Source organism: Gallus gallus, chromosome 8, assembly GCF_016699485.2.
Source record: "Gallus gallus isolate bGalGal1 chromosome 8, bGalGal1.mat.broiler.GRCg7b, whole genome shotgun sequence".
In the NCBI taxonomy this organism is placed as follows: Eukaryota; Metazoa; Chordata; class Aves; order Galliformes; family Phasianidae; genus Gallus; species Gallus gallus.
Genome location: NC_052539.1, coordinates 3,981,210 through 3,997,933, shown reverse-complemented (window position 1 = coordinate 3,997,933; position 16,724 = coordinate 3,981,210). Strand labels below are relative to the sequence as shown.

The 16,724-nt window shown below is 55.0% G+C and overlaps 2 protein-coding genes across 5 annotated transcripts in view; both read left to right on the top strand.

Moving 5' to 3' along the window:
• Nucleotides 1-4,093: 4,093 nt before the first annotated feature.
• Nucleotides 4,094-7,201, top strand: CRIP1 (cysteine rich protein 1). Its single transcript, NM_001282303.2, has 5 exons — nucleotides 4,094-4,172; nucleotides 6,227-6,321; nucleotides 6,410-6,467; nucleotides 6,593-6,640; nucleotides 6,862-7,201. Exons 1-4 carry the CDS (start codon nucleotides 4,133-4,135, stop codon nucleotides 6,631-6,633), a joined length of 234 nt encoding a protein of 77 aa, NP_001269232.1. The 5' UTR covers nucleotides 4,094-4,132; the 3' UTR covers nucleotides 6,634-6,640; nucleotides 6,862-7,201.
• A 3,194-nt stretch (nucleotides 7,202-10,395) lies between these two features.
• TEDC1 (tubulin epsilon and delta complex 1) overlaps nucleotides 10,396-16,724 on the top strand; it is a 62,643-nt gene continuing 56,314 nt past the window's right edge. For 3 of the 4 annotated variants that reach the window (XM_422217.8, XM_040704822.2, XM_004943158.5), the window contains exons 1-3: nucleotides 10,396-10,560; nucleotides 10,703-10,781; nucleotides 16,307-16,509. In XM_422217.8, the coding sequence (XP_422217.4) occupies nucleotides 10,444-10,560; nucleotides 10,703-10,781; nucleotides 16,307-16,509 (399 nt within the window). In that variant the 5' untranslated portion in view covers nucleotides 10,396-10,443. The remainder of the gene's footprint in view (nucleotides 10,561-10,702; nucleotides 10,782-16,306; nucleotides 16,510-16,724) is intronic. The other variant, XM_025153038.3, reaches the window with a different exon arrangement.

Here is a 16,724-nt window from a genome sequence, read left to right as displayed (position 1 = left end):
CCCTTAGCGCACGGACGGCCCCGCTGCAGAGAGCAAATACCTGAGGGCCATAAACCAGGGAGTTCCCTGCGACAGGGCTGTGCTGTGGCAGCAGGGATGGCCCGGAGTGCCCCTGCCCTGCACTCACTCCAAGGTCCTGTCGGCACTCTGTGACCCCTTTTCCCACCTTGGGCTGCAAAGCAGTGGGTACCGCATCTTCAGCCAGCCCAGGCACAGGAAGGCACAATCACTGCGAGAGAAATGGTGCCAGGAAAATGCACCAACACCTCCCATGAAGGGTTCCAGCCAGGAGGCTTCCCGGGGCTGCTGCTAATGGAAAGCTCGTAGGAAAGAGCAGACGGGAATGGAGATTCTTGGCCAGACTCTGCGTGGGGAGACAGTGGGAAGCTGTGCCTGGATGGAATTTCAGGACGTTTTCCACGTAGCTGGGACTTGGACAGGTTCTCCTGTCCCACGTCTGGAAATCCCAGCCATGTGCCAAAGGTGGCACTGCGTGGGCAGCCAGGCACCCTCCTGCACGTGTGTGCAGCAGGGTTGGACTGGCCCGGCGGTGTGGCTGCTGCTAGAGCTGGGAATGGGTAACCCCACAGCATGACGGCCTGCCTGTGCAGCCTGATGCTGTTAGCTCCGATGAGCCACTGCCCCAGCACTGGTGGGACCGGGAGCCGAGCCCTGTGGAATCACGGGTCAGTGCCTGCATGCACAGTGCTGCATTTACTGGTGACAATAACACACCTTGCTCGTGGGGTTTCACAATGACCTGGCGAGTGACTGCCGTGGGCAGTCAGCAACCCGAGTGGGGCTGGGAATGTTTTTGCAGCCTCTGCTCTGAACAGCTGTGTGATCGTCTGCGAATGCGAGGGGGGACGGCTGCACAAACAGGGCAGGAAATGTGTTTCGCAGCCTCAAAACCACCTGGGACCAAAGCTTCAGCATCTCAGTGTCCCCACAGCAGCGCTCTCCCCACTTTTGGGGCGGCCTCATCCCTGCCCACCATGCAGCGTCGCTCCCGATTCCTCCCAGCCCTCAGCCTCCTGTCAGCTTTACGAAGACGTAGCCCAGAATTTCCCCTTGGGGTGTAATTGGGCTTGACAGCCCGCTCGGTACGCTGCTCCCACGTGCTGCCCTAATAGGATTTGCCACACGTGGAGCCAGGCGAGGGCGCGCACCCCCCCGCACCCCATCTCCGGCATCACTCCAGCATCTCTCCAGCCTCTCCCTGGGATCCCACAGCTGGCAGCCTCCCCTGGCCTCTCTGGGCTTTCTAAGCCGCCCTGTAATTTTCTTGTCAAATGAGTTACATATTGGGCTGGGTAGGACATATTTTACAGTGAGTTGTCTCGGCTGAGCGGGCCCGTGACTTGCACAAGTGCAGGCTGAAATACAGCCAGGGAGGGGAATCCTGCAGAAGCTTCATGTGCACAGAAAGCACTTGGAAAAACGTCTACATCTCCTCATGTCCCACCGGCCCCACAACAGCAAAGTGCTTCGGATATTCCTGGGCTTTATGGAGTCACATTTTCCTTGGGGAGGGAACCCGGGGCTGCTCGGGAAGGTCTGTGGCTGGGGAAGAAGTTAGAGAGGGCATCGACAGCTCTGCAAAGGAGGAAAGCGTGAGCAGGGCTGCGGTCACTCCACGCAGGGCACGTTTGTATGGCATGAATGCAAGGATGCTCATGGGGGCAGGTGGCAAGGGCAGCTCAGTGGCACGGCATGGGGAGCCGGCTGATCTCGTCACCGTTGTTTCATCTTTCCTTTGTGCAAATGCACTGGGGCCACAGCCCTGCCCCTGGGGCTGCTGGGGGCACGTGCTCGGGGATGGGGCCGTGTCCTGGCAGCGACAGCACTGCCTGCCAGTGCGTCACCCCAAACAAACAGTCGGCCACCCGGGTTGCCGTGAGGGTGTTGCCATGCTGCTCAGGAACGCCGGCGCCTGATGCACCGGGATGGAGCCTCCACCCCCAGATTGGTATCAGAGGACGCAGGCAGCCGGGGCGTGCCATGCTGATGGTTAAATTAGCTGGAACAAGGTCTGCAGATAAGACAAGGGTGGCTTTGCTGAGGAGGCTGTTTGCGGCTGGTGTCTGCACTGCTCCCCTGGCAGAGGAGCGGTGCCCAGCTCACCCAGTGCTGTGGGTGGGGGGCTGCAGGCTGCGGGATGTGGTGTATCGACCTGCTGAGGGGTTCCACCCCTTGGCACTGGGAGTGTCAGTGAAATGACTCCCTGTACAACAAAGGAAAGGCCACATCCTGCACGTCCCTATGGTGTTGCCGTGCTCCCCCCAGCCAGCAGCGCCGTGGGCACCCTGTGCTCACCCCCAGTGGTACCAAAGCATCAGCAGGGGCCTGTGTGGCACAGAGCCCCGTTCAGCAGGGCTGGCAGGGAGCAGCGCCCGGCTCCTCGGCGCCGGCTGTGTCACCCCCCCGCGGCCTTGTGCCCACTCTGCTGCCCAAACGGCCTCGGACAAGGGCACGGGGGCCTGAGATCCCCATGCTCAGGCTGGCCCTGCCAGCATGCGGTGCCATGGGGACACGGTGTGCCCAGCTGGGCTGGAAGGCTCGTACTGCAGGAGCGGGGCCAGGCACTGTGTGGTCTATGGGGACCAGGGGCCGGGGCTGAGCAGAGCTGCCCGCTGGCACCAAAACAGCCTTAAAAGGGAGACAGCTGGGGCCGGCTGTCCTGGCTGGCAGAGCCTCAGAGCAGCCTGGGAGGGAAGCAGGGCTACCGGAGAGAGGGGACATGCCCCGTGTGCCATCCAAGCTCGGGCCGCGGGACGTGGCACATCCAAAACGTGATGCGTGCACATATGTGCTGCCTCGGGGCTGCAGCTCCAGCAGAAAGGACGAAGGAGACAGGGTGGAGACTGCAGCCTCGCAGGCCTTGCATGACTCACGGCTGGCCCAAGCCATCCCCTCCCCACAGGGCCAAGGTGGTGCCAGCGGGCGGTGGGCTCACAGCCTGCACCCATGGGTGGGCCTGGTTCTGTGGGGCGAGGAGCGCCTCAGGTTCGGGTGCTTGGTCCTGGTGCTGCCTTTCACAGGGCCTCTCGACCTTCCCAGCACAGCAACATGCCCTGGGGAGGATTGTTTCATGCAAAACAGACCTTTGGATAGGCTCCTCATTTCCTCCGCGGCCAAACGCAAAGGAACAACAAGTCCTCACTGTTAATAAAATGACAACAGTCAGCTTCAGATGGGCAGGCCCTGTGTGCTGTGCCCACGCCATTCCTGAGGCCATGCAAAGAAGGGTCCGGCCCCGCAGCCCCCCACCTCCTCCCCAAGGTTACCCACAGGCAGCGTGCATGGCCCCAGGGTGCACTTTTGCACTGGAGGGATGATGCAGTTCTGCCAGCTGTGTCAGCACCCAGGTGTGGTCTGTTTGGGTGTGGTTAACTGATGATGCCAATCATGTCTCCAGCCCCGCTGCAGGGCTCTTCTGCAGCACTGGGGTGGGCAAGAGGCAGCAAGGAGCTGGGGGTGTAGAGGGGTGCAGGATAAAATGAATGTGGGAGCTGCAAGAAGTGCTGGTGGTGTGAGTGCAGGGAGTGTAGGGACGTGGGATGCTAAGGGCGTAGGGGTGCAAGATGCAAAGTACGCAGGATGCAAAGGGTACAGGGCACAAGGGGTGCAAGATGCAGCCAAGCGCAGGATGCAAAGTGTGTGGGAAGCAAGAGGTGCAAGATGCAAAGAGAGCAGTTTGCGAGGGCTGCAAAAAGGGAATGAAGCTGCAAGAAGTGCAGGGGTGGGAGTGCAGGGGGTGCAAGGGGCACAGGATGTAAATATGCAGGATGTAAGACATGCAAGGAGTACAGTGTGCAAGGGGTGCAGGAGTGCAAAGAGTGAAATGGGTTGCAAGAAGTGCAGGTGGTGGGAGTGCAGGGGTGGGCGAGGGGTGCAAGCATTGTAGGGGTGCGGGATTCAAAGGGTGCAGAGACTTAGGGGTGCAGGATGCAAAGAGCGGGATGCAAGGGGTGCCGAGCCCGGGCTGGCAGCGCCCGGGGGTGGCTCCAGCTGCGGGCGGGGCCGCACATCTGGGCGGGTCGGGGCGGAGCCCCCGAGCAATGACTCCGGTGGGGCTGGAGCCGAGCATCCCACAGCCCGTGCGAACTACGAACGGAGCCGAGCCGACACCATGCCCAAGTGTCCCCGTTGCCAGAAGGAGGTCTACTTCGGTAAGAGCTGCCTTCCCCCCCCTCCATCCCCCATCCTCCGGCTCCAGCTAGCTACCCCCGTGCTGCCTGTCCTGGGTGCTGCAGACTCTTGAGGTGCCCCACTACTGTGCACCCTTGTGCCATGTCTCCATGGCGCGCCCTGGATGGCCCCTTAAATCCACCCGAAGAGAGGAGCTGCGGGGTACCCCCAACCTGCCCATGGGGGGCTCAGCACAGTGCTTCAGCCCTGCTCTCTCCCTGCAGCCCTACTGGCCCTGCAGGATGTTTGGCTGCAGTCTGGTGCAGCCCCCACCCCCGCGAGGTGGGCTGCAAGGGGCTCAGGGTGCTCTTGGTGAGCACTGTGTTGGTCTCCGTGGCTCAGCGCAGTGGGGGGGTGGCTGTGTTATTTTGAACCTGTTGGGCTTCCGCATGCGGCAGGGCTTGGTGTGAGCGTGCTGCCTCCAAACTGGGGCTGAAGCACCACGTTCTGCTCCTTTGGGTGCCGTGGTCCTGTTGTCTCACCCAAGATTTGAGCTGAAGCAGCCAGGTTACAGCGGCCAAACCTCCCCACTTCCCCATCTGAGTTCACTGCGGATTGCTGAGAGCAGTGCGTATGTAACTCTGCACTTAATTTCCTTGAGATGAGGGATCAGTGACCTGAGTACCACGACTTCTGCACTCTGCCTTATTTCTGCTCTGCCTGTGGGTGTGCCGCAGCTTCCACTTCTGCTGGAGAAATCCAATGCTGAAACATGAGGTTGAAGGGTCAGCGACAGAGGTTTTCCCATAGCTGTTCTCTGCTGGTGATGCCCATCTCGGGGCAGTGCTGGGATGGCTGTGGCCCTGCAGCTGGGGCACAGCTTTGGCTAAGCCTGTGCCTGCAGCCAAGCAGTGAGGTCGGCTCACGTGGGATTGCTGTGCCTGCAGGTGTGGCCGTGGCAGTGTTGGGACGGTTCAACAAAGGAGGGGTTGGGCCCTGCTCTTATCAGCTTGCTCTTATGGAATTGGCACGGTTGGCGCAGAGGAGGCTTTAGAAGTGGCTGGAGCCATGAGCTCACTGCACGGAGATAGGGAGCGCTGGGAAAGGAGGCAGAGCGACCCCTGCTCCAGGGTTCCCTGGGTCCTTCCTTGGGTGTGGCTTGGCTGCTTTGGGACAAACTGAGTCTGCAAAGAGCAAGGGCTCCTCTTGCACCCAGCAGGCACCCGGGCAGGACACAGGAGGCTCTTTGTGCTGCACGGGGCTGCCTCGTGCCATGGGGCGCTGCCCCTGCTTCCACCCCTGCAGCCGCTGGCTGGCTCCTTGCGTAAGCTGCAGTGGGCAGATTTGGATCCCGAAGAAACCCTTTCCTCGACAGCCTTTTGCAGGCATGGGATGAGTGCTTTGGAGCTGGCTGTGGCTGAGAAAGCTCTGCTCTATCACTTAATAAATCCCCAGGGGTGCAAGAGCACATGCGTCTGCAGAAAATACTGCAGAAACAACCTCCTCCCCTGCTGGGCTGCAATTAGAAGCCACACTGCTTTTTCCCCTCTCCACAAACACGTCGTGGCCCAAGCCAGCAGCGTGCTGTTCTCCAGGCCTTGGCCTGGCTCTGGCCGTGCTGTGGTTTGTGATAGCACCAAATCAGTGCTGTCACTGCAGCTGGTGGTGCAGTGTCCCCTGTCTGATACCTGTCCTCTTCGCCCCACCAACCCTAGGAGAGTTTGGGCAGAGGAGCTCTCTCTGGTCAGGGAGAAATTCATCACTATGCAGGCTAATGTTGGAAGGGAGAGGTGTCCAAATCTTCTCTGTCAGACTGGTGGCAGTGGTCTGCACTCAAATGGGGCAGCCACCATGCTTGGGGTAAGGGCCCTTGGCAGCGTCGTGCCCAAGGTTTGGGTTTGGGCACCTAGACGTGCATGCTGATGTGTGCTTGGCTTGGGTTTGGCACTTGCAGGACTTCTGCCCTGGGCAAGAAGAGCTGGGAAAATAGCCCCGAACCTTTCATCCTCCCTAGGGCTGGCAGCAGAAGGCCAGCCTGCCCCAAACAACTCGGGCTTGGTCAGAGCCTTGGCTAACCCATCTCTTTGCATGGCAGCTGAGAAGGTGACTTCTCTGGGGAAGGACTGGCACCGGCCCTGCCTGCGATGTGAGAAGTGTAACAAGACCCTGACATCTGGGGGGCACGCAGAGGTAGGTCTGGTGCCTGGGAGGCACCCATGGAGCAGGGCGGGAGCAGCCAGCAGGGTGCAGGGACTAATGCTCTCCTCTCTTCCTGCAGCACGATGGCAAGCCCTACTGCAACCACCCCTGCTACGCTGCCTTGTTCGGACCCAAAGGTAGGGTAAATTGGGGCTGTGGGTTTGGGAGGGAGGAGTGAGTCAGGGATCTTTTCCCCTGTCTCTCCACAGCACAGCAGCAGGGCATCCTGCAGCATTGCTGATCCCGCTCCAATTTCTTTCAGGGTTTGGCCGGGGAGGAGCTGAGAGCCACACGTTCAAGTAGAGTTCAGGTTGGTGCTTCCCCTCGGTGCTCCCCTGCTCACATCCATACTCAAGAGCATACTGCTGGGTGCCAGCTCCCCTCTGCCAGCCCCAGCAGCCATCGCCACCGCTTGGCTCCAGCAGTGTGTACTTCACTTTGACGACTGTCAGCAGAGATGGAGTCTGTCCCAATGCACTGCTGTACTGGGGATGTCCCCGCTGACAGCCCCTCTCTTCCATCCCTCTCCAGGCCTGATGGGCAGAGCTCCCTATGCAGCCCGAAGACAGCACAAATCCACCGCAACAGACATGCCTTCTCGTCCTTCATCACTCTGTAATCAAATAGCACGTTAAAGCAACAAGTAACCCAGGATGGGGCTGGTGCGGAGAGGGGCTCTGCTCCAGAAGGAGCTGCAGGGCGGGAGGTTGGATGCTGCTCCATAGGAAATTTGGCCACTGAGGGCTGCCTGGAGAGGAGACCGCACCTGACCAGCCAAACCCAGCCCTGCTTCTGGCACCCGGCTCTGCAGTAGGGCCCACCCTTGTATTCCCAATCTTTAATAAACCCCAAACAACCGTTGCTTACTCCACGTCGTGGCCTTGTTTTTGTTTATACCAGGGACTTGAGGGACTTGCTGATGAAGGACCCAACGAGGGCAGAATTGTGGGATGAGGTCTAGAACACTGTCCCCAGAGCCCCCAGCACCCCCAGGTCTGGTACGTGGCTGGGAGCCGGGCTTGGAGCTCCACGGGGCTGGAGCCTGCTGCGAGGCAGTGCAGGATGTGCCAAGAAAACGGTTATTTGCTGCCTCCACTCTGTCCAGTCATACAGAAAGGCTGCGTGGAGCAGGGGTTAGCAGCAGGGCAGGGTGAGGCCCTGCCGTTGGTGAGAGTGAAGGTGCGGTATTAGCAAGCATGTGCTGGCTCTGAGCCCCTTGCTCTCTGTTTCAGCCTCTTTTTTGTCAGCCTCTTCCCTGAAGGAAGAGCAGTGCTGACAGATGCAAGAGGTGTCGGCTGTTTCAGAAGAGGTTTCCCTAACACCAACCACCTTATTTACATGTTCTGATATGCTTCACAACACGCACAGGTATTTTTATCCATGCTTTACACGTGCATTTCTTTAGAAGCTGCAGTGTTTTCTGTTACGTTGGCATTACTAGGACCTGGCCAAACCCTGCAAGGTCAGAGGTAAGTGCCTGGTACCAAGATCTTTGCTGTTAGAAGCAGTTGCATCTGATAAACATCTTAAAACTTCCCGTGTGTGTGTGTGTCAGAAGTCTTCCCCCACATCCTCTTCCCCTGCGAGCCCTGAGTGCAGCTGTAACAGAGGAGAGCTGCTTGCCTGCACAGAGCTCATGAACGATGTGTAACGGGCTGCCTGCCCTGGCTGGAGGCTTGGCTCAGCATCCTCGTGCCCTCTTACCTGTTGCTGTGCCCTACCTTGCCGTGGCACTGGGGTGGCTGGAACGGCTCCCAGCACCTGCAGGGACACGGGAACAAAACTGTGCAGGGGCTGTGCCACCCCAGGCAGCGTGCAGACAAGCTGATCCTCATGCTGCACCTTGCCTAGCCGACAAAAGCTGGGATACCTCAAGCAGGCTCCAGGGATGAGGCTTAAGGTAACAATTCCTGCTGCAGAAAGCACCCTCTGGCTGCCCTGTCTCTCTGCCCATGCTCTCATAGAGACAAGTAGTCATGGAGTTGCTGAGCATACAGCCCTCCCATCTCGCTGCTGGCACTGGGTAGAGCCCAGCTCGATGCCGTGAGGTTGGGCAGTTCAGGCTCAGGTCACATCTGGAAGGAGCCTTGGTCAAAGTAAATACACGGTAAATTGATTTTACATTTGCTTCGTTCTTTGGGGAGGAAGAAGGAACAGCTGCACGGTGTTTGGAAGGGAAGCCAGGCGTGCAACGAGAGGCGGGATGCCAGCAGATACAAGTTTGTGCCAGGAAGGGGGAGCAGGATGCTGGGCTGAATTCCTGGCTTTATGGGGGAGCAGCTGAGGGGTGACACTGCCATCGCAGGTCAGGGCAGCCCCAGCCCCGAGGTACCGGTCTGGGTGCCGGGTGATCTCCAGCACAGTGAAGCACAGTGGGAAGCCCTCACGTTGGTGATGTGAAGCATCACAGTTGCTGACCCAGAGGACGGGGCAGTGCTTCCTCTGACATTATTTCGGAAGCTGTGGCTGAGATCAATGGTGCCTGTGGACTGTTGAGCGTTGGTTGCTATAAACACTTCTCCAGTGACAAAGAAAACAAACGACATCACCCGTTCCTCTGGCAGTGCATGCGGGCGAGCCTGAAAGCGTGGGCTAGGGAAGCAGAAGAGGCTTTAGCAAAGGACAGGAAACAGGATGGGCTCAGAAAATGAACCGCTGTGGTTTCACCCTCTGCTTTGTGGCTTTCTGCACAGAAGAAAAAAGGAGAGGGGGGCTGAAAGAGGGTGAGGGGCCCTCGGCTTGGCTGGGTGGCTGTGCTGCGGGGGGTGTGGTGTTCTGCAGCAGAGCCCAAAGCAGGAGACTGCAAAGACCAGCTTGGGACGCCTGACCTGGCCCTGAACGCTCCCACCTGCTGCAGGCTGACGTCAGCATTACCGCAGGTGTGTCCCTGTGCTCACAGATGGCCAGGGGACAGCATGAGCTGGGAGCCTGCAAACAGCACGCTCCAGGGGCAGTGCCCTGCAGCTGGCCTCGGGCAGTGGCGTGGCATTTCACCTTCTCTCGTTTTATTTGCAAGGAAATTGAGAGTTCAAAGGGAGAAGAGAGCAAGAGCTTCCCACCAAACCTCCGTGCCTGCCTTTGGTGGGCCCTGGTTGGAAGGGTCAGGGCACAGAGGGCATTCCCTGCGGCGCAGGGGAACCTTTGGCTGTTGAAGTCAAAAGGGAAGAGAGCAGAGAGCTGCAAGCCTGCAGATGTTTTCATTTGAACGCCTCATAATCCTTCCTGATTCGTTTATCGTACTGGAAGTGCAGACCCCGCACCAGAGGGCCTGAGACGCCAACGCCCACGTTAAGCATCTGAAGCATCCGTCTGCCGGGAGCTGACCTCGGATCTTGGCACCGCAGGCCGACGTGCTGTGGTTGGGAAAGCCCTCCTCAGTGTGTGCGGCTGTTCTTACAGTCCTCGCTGGGGACCTGTGAGCGTCCTGTGATGTTAAGGGTGCTAAGAAACACGTGTGTGAAGGGCTGCGGCCGCCGGGGAAGGGGCTGCCGCCTCTGGGCTGTTTGCTGAGCTGCTGAAGGAGGGAGGAGGGCGGCTGCCGGGCGGCTGTGAGGGAAGCACGGCTGGGTGCGCGGCCTGAGGGCCTGGCGGGGGATGAGGGGGAAAAGAGTGAAAAAGAAAAAAAGAACAACAAGGAAGAAAAGCAGCTGGGTGTTGTCTGAGGAGCAGGGCTCGCAGCCCTTGGCACCGAGGTGCCGCCAGGAAGCCGCCACCGCCTTTATCGTGCGCAATCGGCGTGAGGCAACGGGACGCGGCGCGTTGCCATGGCACAGCAGCAGCAAACACGGCCTCAGCCCCGCTGAGTCACCGGGTGGCAACGGCCCGCGCTAACCGCATGGGGCCACAGCCGCGGCCTTGGGAGGAAGGAAGCGTCCTGCTGGAGGACGGCCATCATTGGCTTCTCCCTGCAGGCCTGGACGCGGGGCTCTGGCCCTCGTTCGGCCCCCAGCGCTGCGGGTAACGCCAGCGGTTTGGGTGCGGCCACGCGGTCAGCAGGAAGCGGCTCTCTGCCCTCCCGCCCTGCAGGGGTCGCTGCAGCGCCCACTCGCGCAGGGCGGAAGGGGCGGGGCTGCGCATGCGCAGCGCGAGAGGCGGGAAGCGGCGGGTGATGCGATGCGGCGGTGCCGGGCGCTGCCGGCCGCCGTTGGGGCGCTGTGCCGGGCTCTGCCGCCCCGCGCCCGGCTCGCTCCCGACGTCCTGCGCCGAGCCAGGTTCGACCGGCCGCAGGCGGTGAGCCCGGGGCGCGGCCCTCCCCTCCTTCGCAGCCCGCGCTTTATGAGGGCGGGCTGGATTCTAGCGGCGTCTCCGTGTGGGGCTGAGCCGCGCCGCGCGCGGCCGTGTGGGAGCAGCCGTTCCTCTTGTTCTTTTGCAGACGCTGGATTTCTGGAGGCTGCTCTATGCTCTCTTGAAACAAATCCACGGGGGCGAGTGGACCGAGTCTGATGCCATAGGTAACAGCAGCCTGGCACACTGCCGTTTCCGTCCGTGCACTGGGGCCGATCCTGTAGCACTTTCCTTCCATGTGTGACTGCTGCCGTACGCCACTGCCTTACTGCTGTACCACAGTCCTGGTTTGGCTCCGTTAACCAGGACATGGGGTGTTCTTGTATCTCTTAGAGCCTCCTGCTTCCCTTGGGTGTTTCGCTCCATCTAACAGTGCAGTGCTCGTATGCCATGTTATCACCCTGACAAAGCACTGCTGGTTTCTTAACCAACACCACTCCGAATTGGATCCCTGTCTTCAGGCTTCTGCCCACTCAAAGGTATCTCTCCAGAGCCCTTTTGCTGTGGGAGGAATCTCTGAGGACAGGTTGACCTGTGATGGCCGTAGCTTTCCCAAGCACGCTTGGAATCAGCCCTCAGAAGCTAAAAAAGCTGGAAGGCAGTGCTAATCCTCTGAGGAGCTGGAACTCTGGTGGCTCTAGGAATAGAGGAAAAAAAAGCTAAGCATCGTGGCTGATATCTCGTGAGGAATGTGAAGCAAAGTCAGTGCAGTTCAGCTGTTAGCTCAGCAGGGAGTCGGCATGGTTCCGTTACTCACAGGACTGCTATTTTTCATTGGTCTGGTATGCCTTTTCCACTCATCTGCAATCTGCTGTGTGTGACTGTGTGGTAAGTCGATTTGCTGGCTGTCCACCACAGTTTTGTGAGGCTGAAATCTCATTTAGCCCTGGCTGCTCCCATGCTAATTGCTAGAAGCATTTGGAGGCAGGGTTTCCATATGCACATGGCAGGTTGCTGGCTCTAGAGAGTGCAAACCCTGTCAGTGCTGGTAGAGTTTCAGGGAAGAGCGTGTGGTTCTGCACAGAACTGCTGAGCTGGTTTGGAAGAAACTTGTTTAGTGTCAACTCAGCAATTAAGCCTGAAATTTCAGGTTGGATAACCATACTGCTCTTCAAAATACACTAATTACATTGCTTGGCTGAGAGAATGGGTTGCCTGGTGTGGATAGGATCAATATTTTACTTCTTTCTCCTCTGTCCTTGCTCCAGAGCAACTGTGACTTTTCACTATTTATTTCATGGAAATGAAATGGTGGACTTGAGCTCAAGGACTAAATAACTTTCCCAGCTCTGTACAGGATCACGTAGAGCAGTGAGAAACTGAGACTGATTCCTCTAATTCAAGCATAGTGCTTTAGTCCCTGCTTTGGGCTTCCCTTTCTTTGCTGGCTTTGTACAACCTGTTATTTATCTTGGCTGAAAACTAGGAGGGGACACTTGCTGTATCCCAGAGGAAGGCTCCAAAGCATCGTTCACTGTGAGTGTTGCTGTGTGTGTAGGCATAGGGACAGCCTTTGGGTAAAGGGAAGCCACACTCATGTGGACTTGTGCTTTTTAGTTTTTGGTGTAGGCTCAAAGTTTCTCCAAAGGGAAAGCCTGCAGTCTGTGCGTTGCAGGGGACCCCGTGGTTGTTCTCACTCCTTGGGAAGGCCAAACATTTTGGAGGCTGTGTGTAAGGAGCTGGGCCGTTTGCAGTTGTGAGCTGCTAGAACAAAGCAGGGATGGGATGCTATCCCTCGTTATCCAGGACAGAGTTTGACATAAAAGCTGTTCCTTTAATTTGGGAAATCCTTTCATTCAAGTGTCTTCCCAAGCTGTGCCCCTTGCGCATGTTTCTGTTTCAGTTAATAGTTTTTATTATGTTTGGATCTGGTTATATAAGTGAATTTTAGGGAAGATTAACATTTGCTTTGAACAGAATAGCTACTGGGCATCCCCTTTTTGTGGCTGTAATGTGATGCTGTTTAGAAAAACATTCTACATTGTGTTTCTAAATGGTTGATGGATTTTTATTGCCCCTCTGGCAGAAAGGAAATATTTGAAAAAATATTTTACATACAAGAAAATCCGCACAGATGGATGCTTTAAAATGTGGGAGCTCTTGCATTCTTGCAAAAGCAATGCAGAAGCACCACATCTTTCAGTTGGTGGTGATTAAATTCTGCACGTTTTGCTTTCTCCTTTTGGAAGAGTCTTTTCTTCCTGTAGTAAAAGGCATGCACTGTAGAAGCAGTTGACACAGCACAGCCCCTTAAGCATGTCACATCTCCCCTTGGAGGAGTACAAGTGGAATTCAGCTGTGCAGTGGCCCTGTCTGTAACCTCACTGATGGAGTAAGTCAGGGTTTGTGGCTTCATGCAGTTTTTTCTTCACAGAGGCTGAGAAGTGGTGGACTTGGTTAACAGCCACACCAACAGGCAGTGGTGCAGTGTGTGTTTTGATGGTTGGAGGAGAGGGTTCTTTTGCACATTTTTTTCTAGTATGAGAAAGAGGTCTGGGGCTGCAATAGAGCTCTTTGTTTGACAAATGAAGCAGAAAATGATGTTCTGCAGCAGCAGTTGTTTCCCACAGTACCACCACCTCTGCAGGTGTTTCTTGCCTGAATGCGTACAGTGACGTATCTCTGTCTGCTCTTGTATTTGATTTAGTCCCTTTCCACCTCAGTCTGCGGGACTAATGCCTAACCCTTATTTGAATACCTTCTTGTAATTCACCGAAAATAGCCTGTGGGATTTGTAGAGTGGAAGAGCACAGCTTGAGCATAGTTTTAAGAGAACTGAACCCTGAGGCTCATCTACAGCTTGGCTGTACGTGCTGAACTTGCTTTTATAAATAACGTGCATGCAGAAAGGAATTAATTGGAAAGGCTGTGCGGGTCTTTCTATATAAATTGCCTAATGCTAATAAAATGCCAGAAGGAAATGTTGGTAAAGAGGGGATGTTTGAGTGACTGGTGTTATCTGCTATCTGCGTGATATTTTTGCCTTCTCTCTTGGCTGCACCTTTTGGAAGAATCCATCTTGTTCTGGGATACTTATGTAGTTTTGAGTGCCATTTATCTGAGGACCGTATCCTTACAAGGCTGAGTGTTGCAGAGATGAGGAAAATTAAGTGGCTTCTGTAAGGTCGTTCAGCCCTTCTGGAAAGGCTGTGTGAGCCCCTGCTCCCTTATCCACACCTTCACTGTATGCCCACAGCTGCTGCCAGGTGCCCACACCACGGTACCTTCTTGTTAGGAGGGCAACGTGTTGCAGAGAGGCAGCTGAAACAGGGAGGTGAAGGGTCAGAGTAACTCCCACATTCAGGTGGTGAATTGCCTTGGTGGATCTGGTCCTGAGTGAGGAGGGAAATGACAAAGAAGGGGGGGAAAAAAACAACTAAACAAAACCCTAGCTTGCTCTTTATTCCTTCTCTTTGTTAGCTGATTTCTTGGGGAGCTCCTTGAACTGCAGATGGCAGCACATCATGCTTATTTGCTTTAAGAGGGAACAAGAGTAAGTACTGATGATCCTCCTTCCCCATGGAGTACTTCTGCCTTTACCTGTTATGGCAGTTTGCTTCTTGGCAATGACAGATGTGCAAAGAAGAGGAAAGGGAAGCAAGAAAACCTAGCTAATGCGAGAATGTTCAAGGGTGATCAAAATAAAATGCCTAAGAACTGAGTGCTCCCCTGTGATATACCCACGGCCAGATCTTCTGGCATCTGCAGAAAGAGCAAACGGAGTCATGTCAGTGTCTGGGTTTGTCTGTTGTGCAGAAGCAAGCTAGGTTCAAAACCAGTTGTCTCAATTGTGGTCAGTATCTTTGTCAGGAATTCATCTGTAGCTTTCACGTGGTCAGTCATACATTCCTGCTCCTAGATGTACAGTGATGTTCATGGCATTTCCAGCTCCGTATTTGCATCGAGGAGTAGTCTGGAAATAGGCACCTCCTTAGGGATCCACACTCCCTGTTCTCCTAAATCCTAAAGTTGTTCAAACACAAAACACAAAGGGCTCAATGGCTCCCAGTGCCTACCAGCCTCAGCGCAGCTGCAGCAGTGCACTGCTCCTATATTCTTACTGGCACAGGTCACGCTGGGTTACAGCTCCTCACTCTGTCTTAGCTTTGTACTATTTCATTAGGTAAGAGCCCCTTAACATTTCTCAAGTCAGGTTAAATCAACCACTTTTCACGGTGAGATTCCCTTGTAATTAACAAATTCCTTTTGAGAGCAATGCGTTTTTTTCCCCCCTTGTTTTTGTTTTGAAGTCGGTCATGCTGTACTTTTTGGGCTTCAGCAGTCAGTGCCAGACAAAGAGAGATTACAGTGCGTGTGACTGCTGAGGGATGGTTTCAGCACAAGTGGCCAAGGAGCAGGCAAACGAGTGTGTAATATGATGAATGAGCATGCTAACTAAGGACAGCAGTGACAATCCCTGATTGTGTGGGGGCTGTACGTTTTGTTGCTGGTGTGTGTGTGTACTTCTATGAAGCTTTACAGCATAGGTGAAGAGCTTTCTTCCTTGTTAGTGTGCACTGGTCAGCCCCAAGCCTGTTACCATGTCAGTAGGGTTTGAATTGTTCTTTTCCCTTGTGTGCATCATATCTGTGACTTTAATGCTTGGACTCACTAAGTCCTGCAGTTTTTCATAATCTGCCTGTGTTCCTTACTGCACGTCAGCCCCTGCCTTTGTCATTATCACATTGCCTCCCTGTCATCTTGAGTTAGTTGACCAGCAGAGGTTTAGCTCGTAGCCCTCTTGTACAACCACTGTGTGTTCCTGTCCTCTGATTCTTGCCTGCTTGCTGATGCAAGCCCACCTACTGGTTTTGTTTCCTTCTGCTAGTTGAATGCCTTTGGGAAAGCTAAATCTGCATCAGCTGGAAGTTCCTTAACTACTCACTGCTTGTTGCCTTTGTAGAACTCCTGTAGAATATTCAGTAGGACATCCTCATACAGCAACTGTTGCTTCTTCCCCAGCGTATACTGGTTATCATTGTGGCCCTTAATTACATTCTTTATTACAGTTTTGACTACCCAGTACAGAGCTGAGGTTTGCTGGTCAGAACCTGTTTTTATAATAATTTTATCTTCCTTTCCTCAGTATTTCACAGTTCCATAGTGCCTGTCTTGTAGCTGTCAGGTAAAATTTGCTGGTGTGAAGCAATATGAATTGGAGCATTCCTGAGAGCTAAATAGTCCATGCTGCACACATTGCTGCTCACCAGGTTGCATTATCTCTGCCTGCCCACTGCTGCTTAGAGATTTGAGGCTCCTATCTCCAAATTCCTGTTTCATTCAGGAGTCAAGTGACTCAGAGTATTTACTAATTCATAGCATGCTTAGTGGCTCATAAAAAATGGATAGGTGAGTTGGAGTCCTGATGCGGTGAGGATGGCTATTTATCTGTTTTGCTTTTGTTAATCTCCAAGAGGCCACTGCTGGCCTCGATCTCAGCTTTGAATTTCCTCTTTTCCCTTAGCAGTAGTTCCCATCGGTCCAAACAGGGCAACATAAAGAAGTCTTTTACCTGTTACCGTCTTCATTTTTAATTTGTTGATTAAAGTGCTCCAGTCTCTGCTGCCCTCTATTAGCCTTAGGCTTGATTAAAAATCTTGCTCTCGGAGACAGCAGCAGTTTCTGGAACCAAATGGGTGAATGCGCTGAGTAGCACACAGTGTGTTATTCTCACTTGTTTTCTTCTTTTCAGATACCCAAATTAGGTTTGTCAAGTCGGCGTTGTGGTACCACGGCTATGGCAGGCCAGAACTCTATCAGCTCCCCTCGGATGGCTCAGCAGGAAGTCGGGAGCTGCTGCTGGCATTTTCCTGGCTGCTGCACAGGGTGAATCTCTTGGAATGGCTTTTGGCTCGGAACAGAGTGAAAACAGGGGATGAAACCTCTGTGTGCACGGTGAGCATGCTTGTGTCCTTCTGCATCATCCATCTGTGCTATCACTAGTGTGTACTGCACATTGTGTGGTGTCTTGGGAAAAAATAAATACCCTAGCTTAAAACGAATAAAAATGCAGAAGCCAGCATCTGGAACCTGTTTACTTTCCCTTCCCTAAACTTGCTGTGTGCAGGTGATTTGAGTTCCCTCTTTTTCTCAAACTCTCATCCCTGCAC

What these genes read in the sequence shown, in the direction of transcription:
- CRIP1 (NM_001282303.2), top strand. Translation starts at nt 4,133, where the DNA reads ATGCCCAAGTGTCCCCGTTGCCAGAAGGAGGTCTACTTCG. An exon ending in CATCTGGGGGGCACGCAGAG is followed by an intron (nt 6,322 to 6,409) that starts GTAGGTCTGGTG and finishes CTCTTCCTGCAG; the next exon opens with CACGATGGCAAGCCCTACTG. An exon ending in TGCCTTGTTCGGACCCAAAG is followed by an intron (nt 6,468 to 6,592) that starts GTAGGGTAAATT and finishes AATTTCTTTCAG; the next exon opens with GGTTTGGCCGGGGAGGAGCT.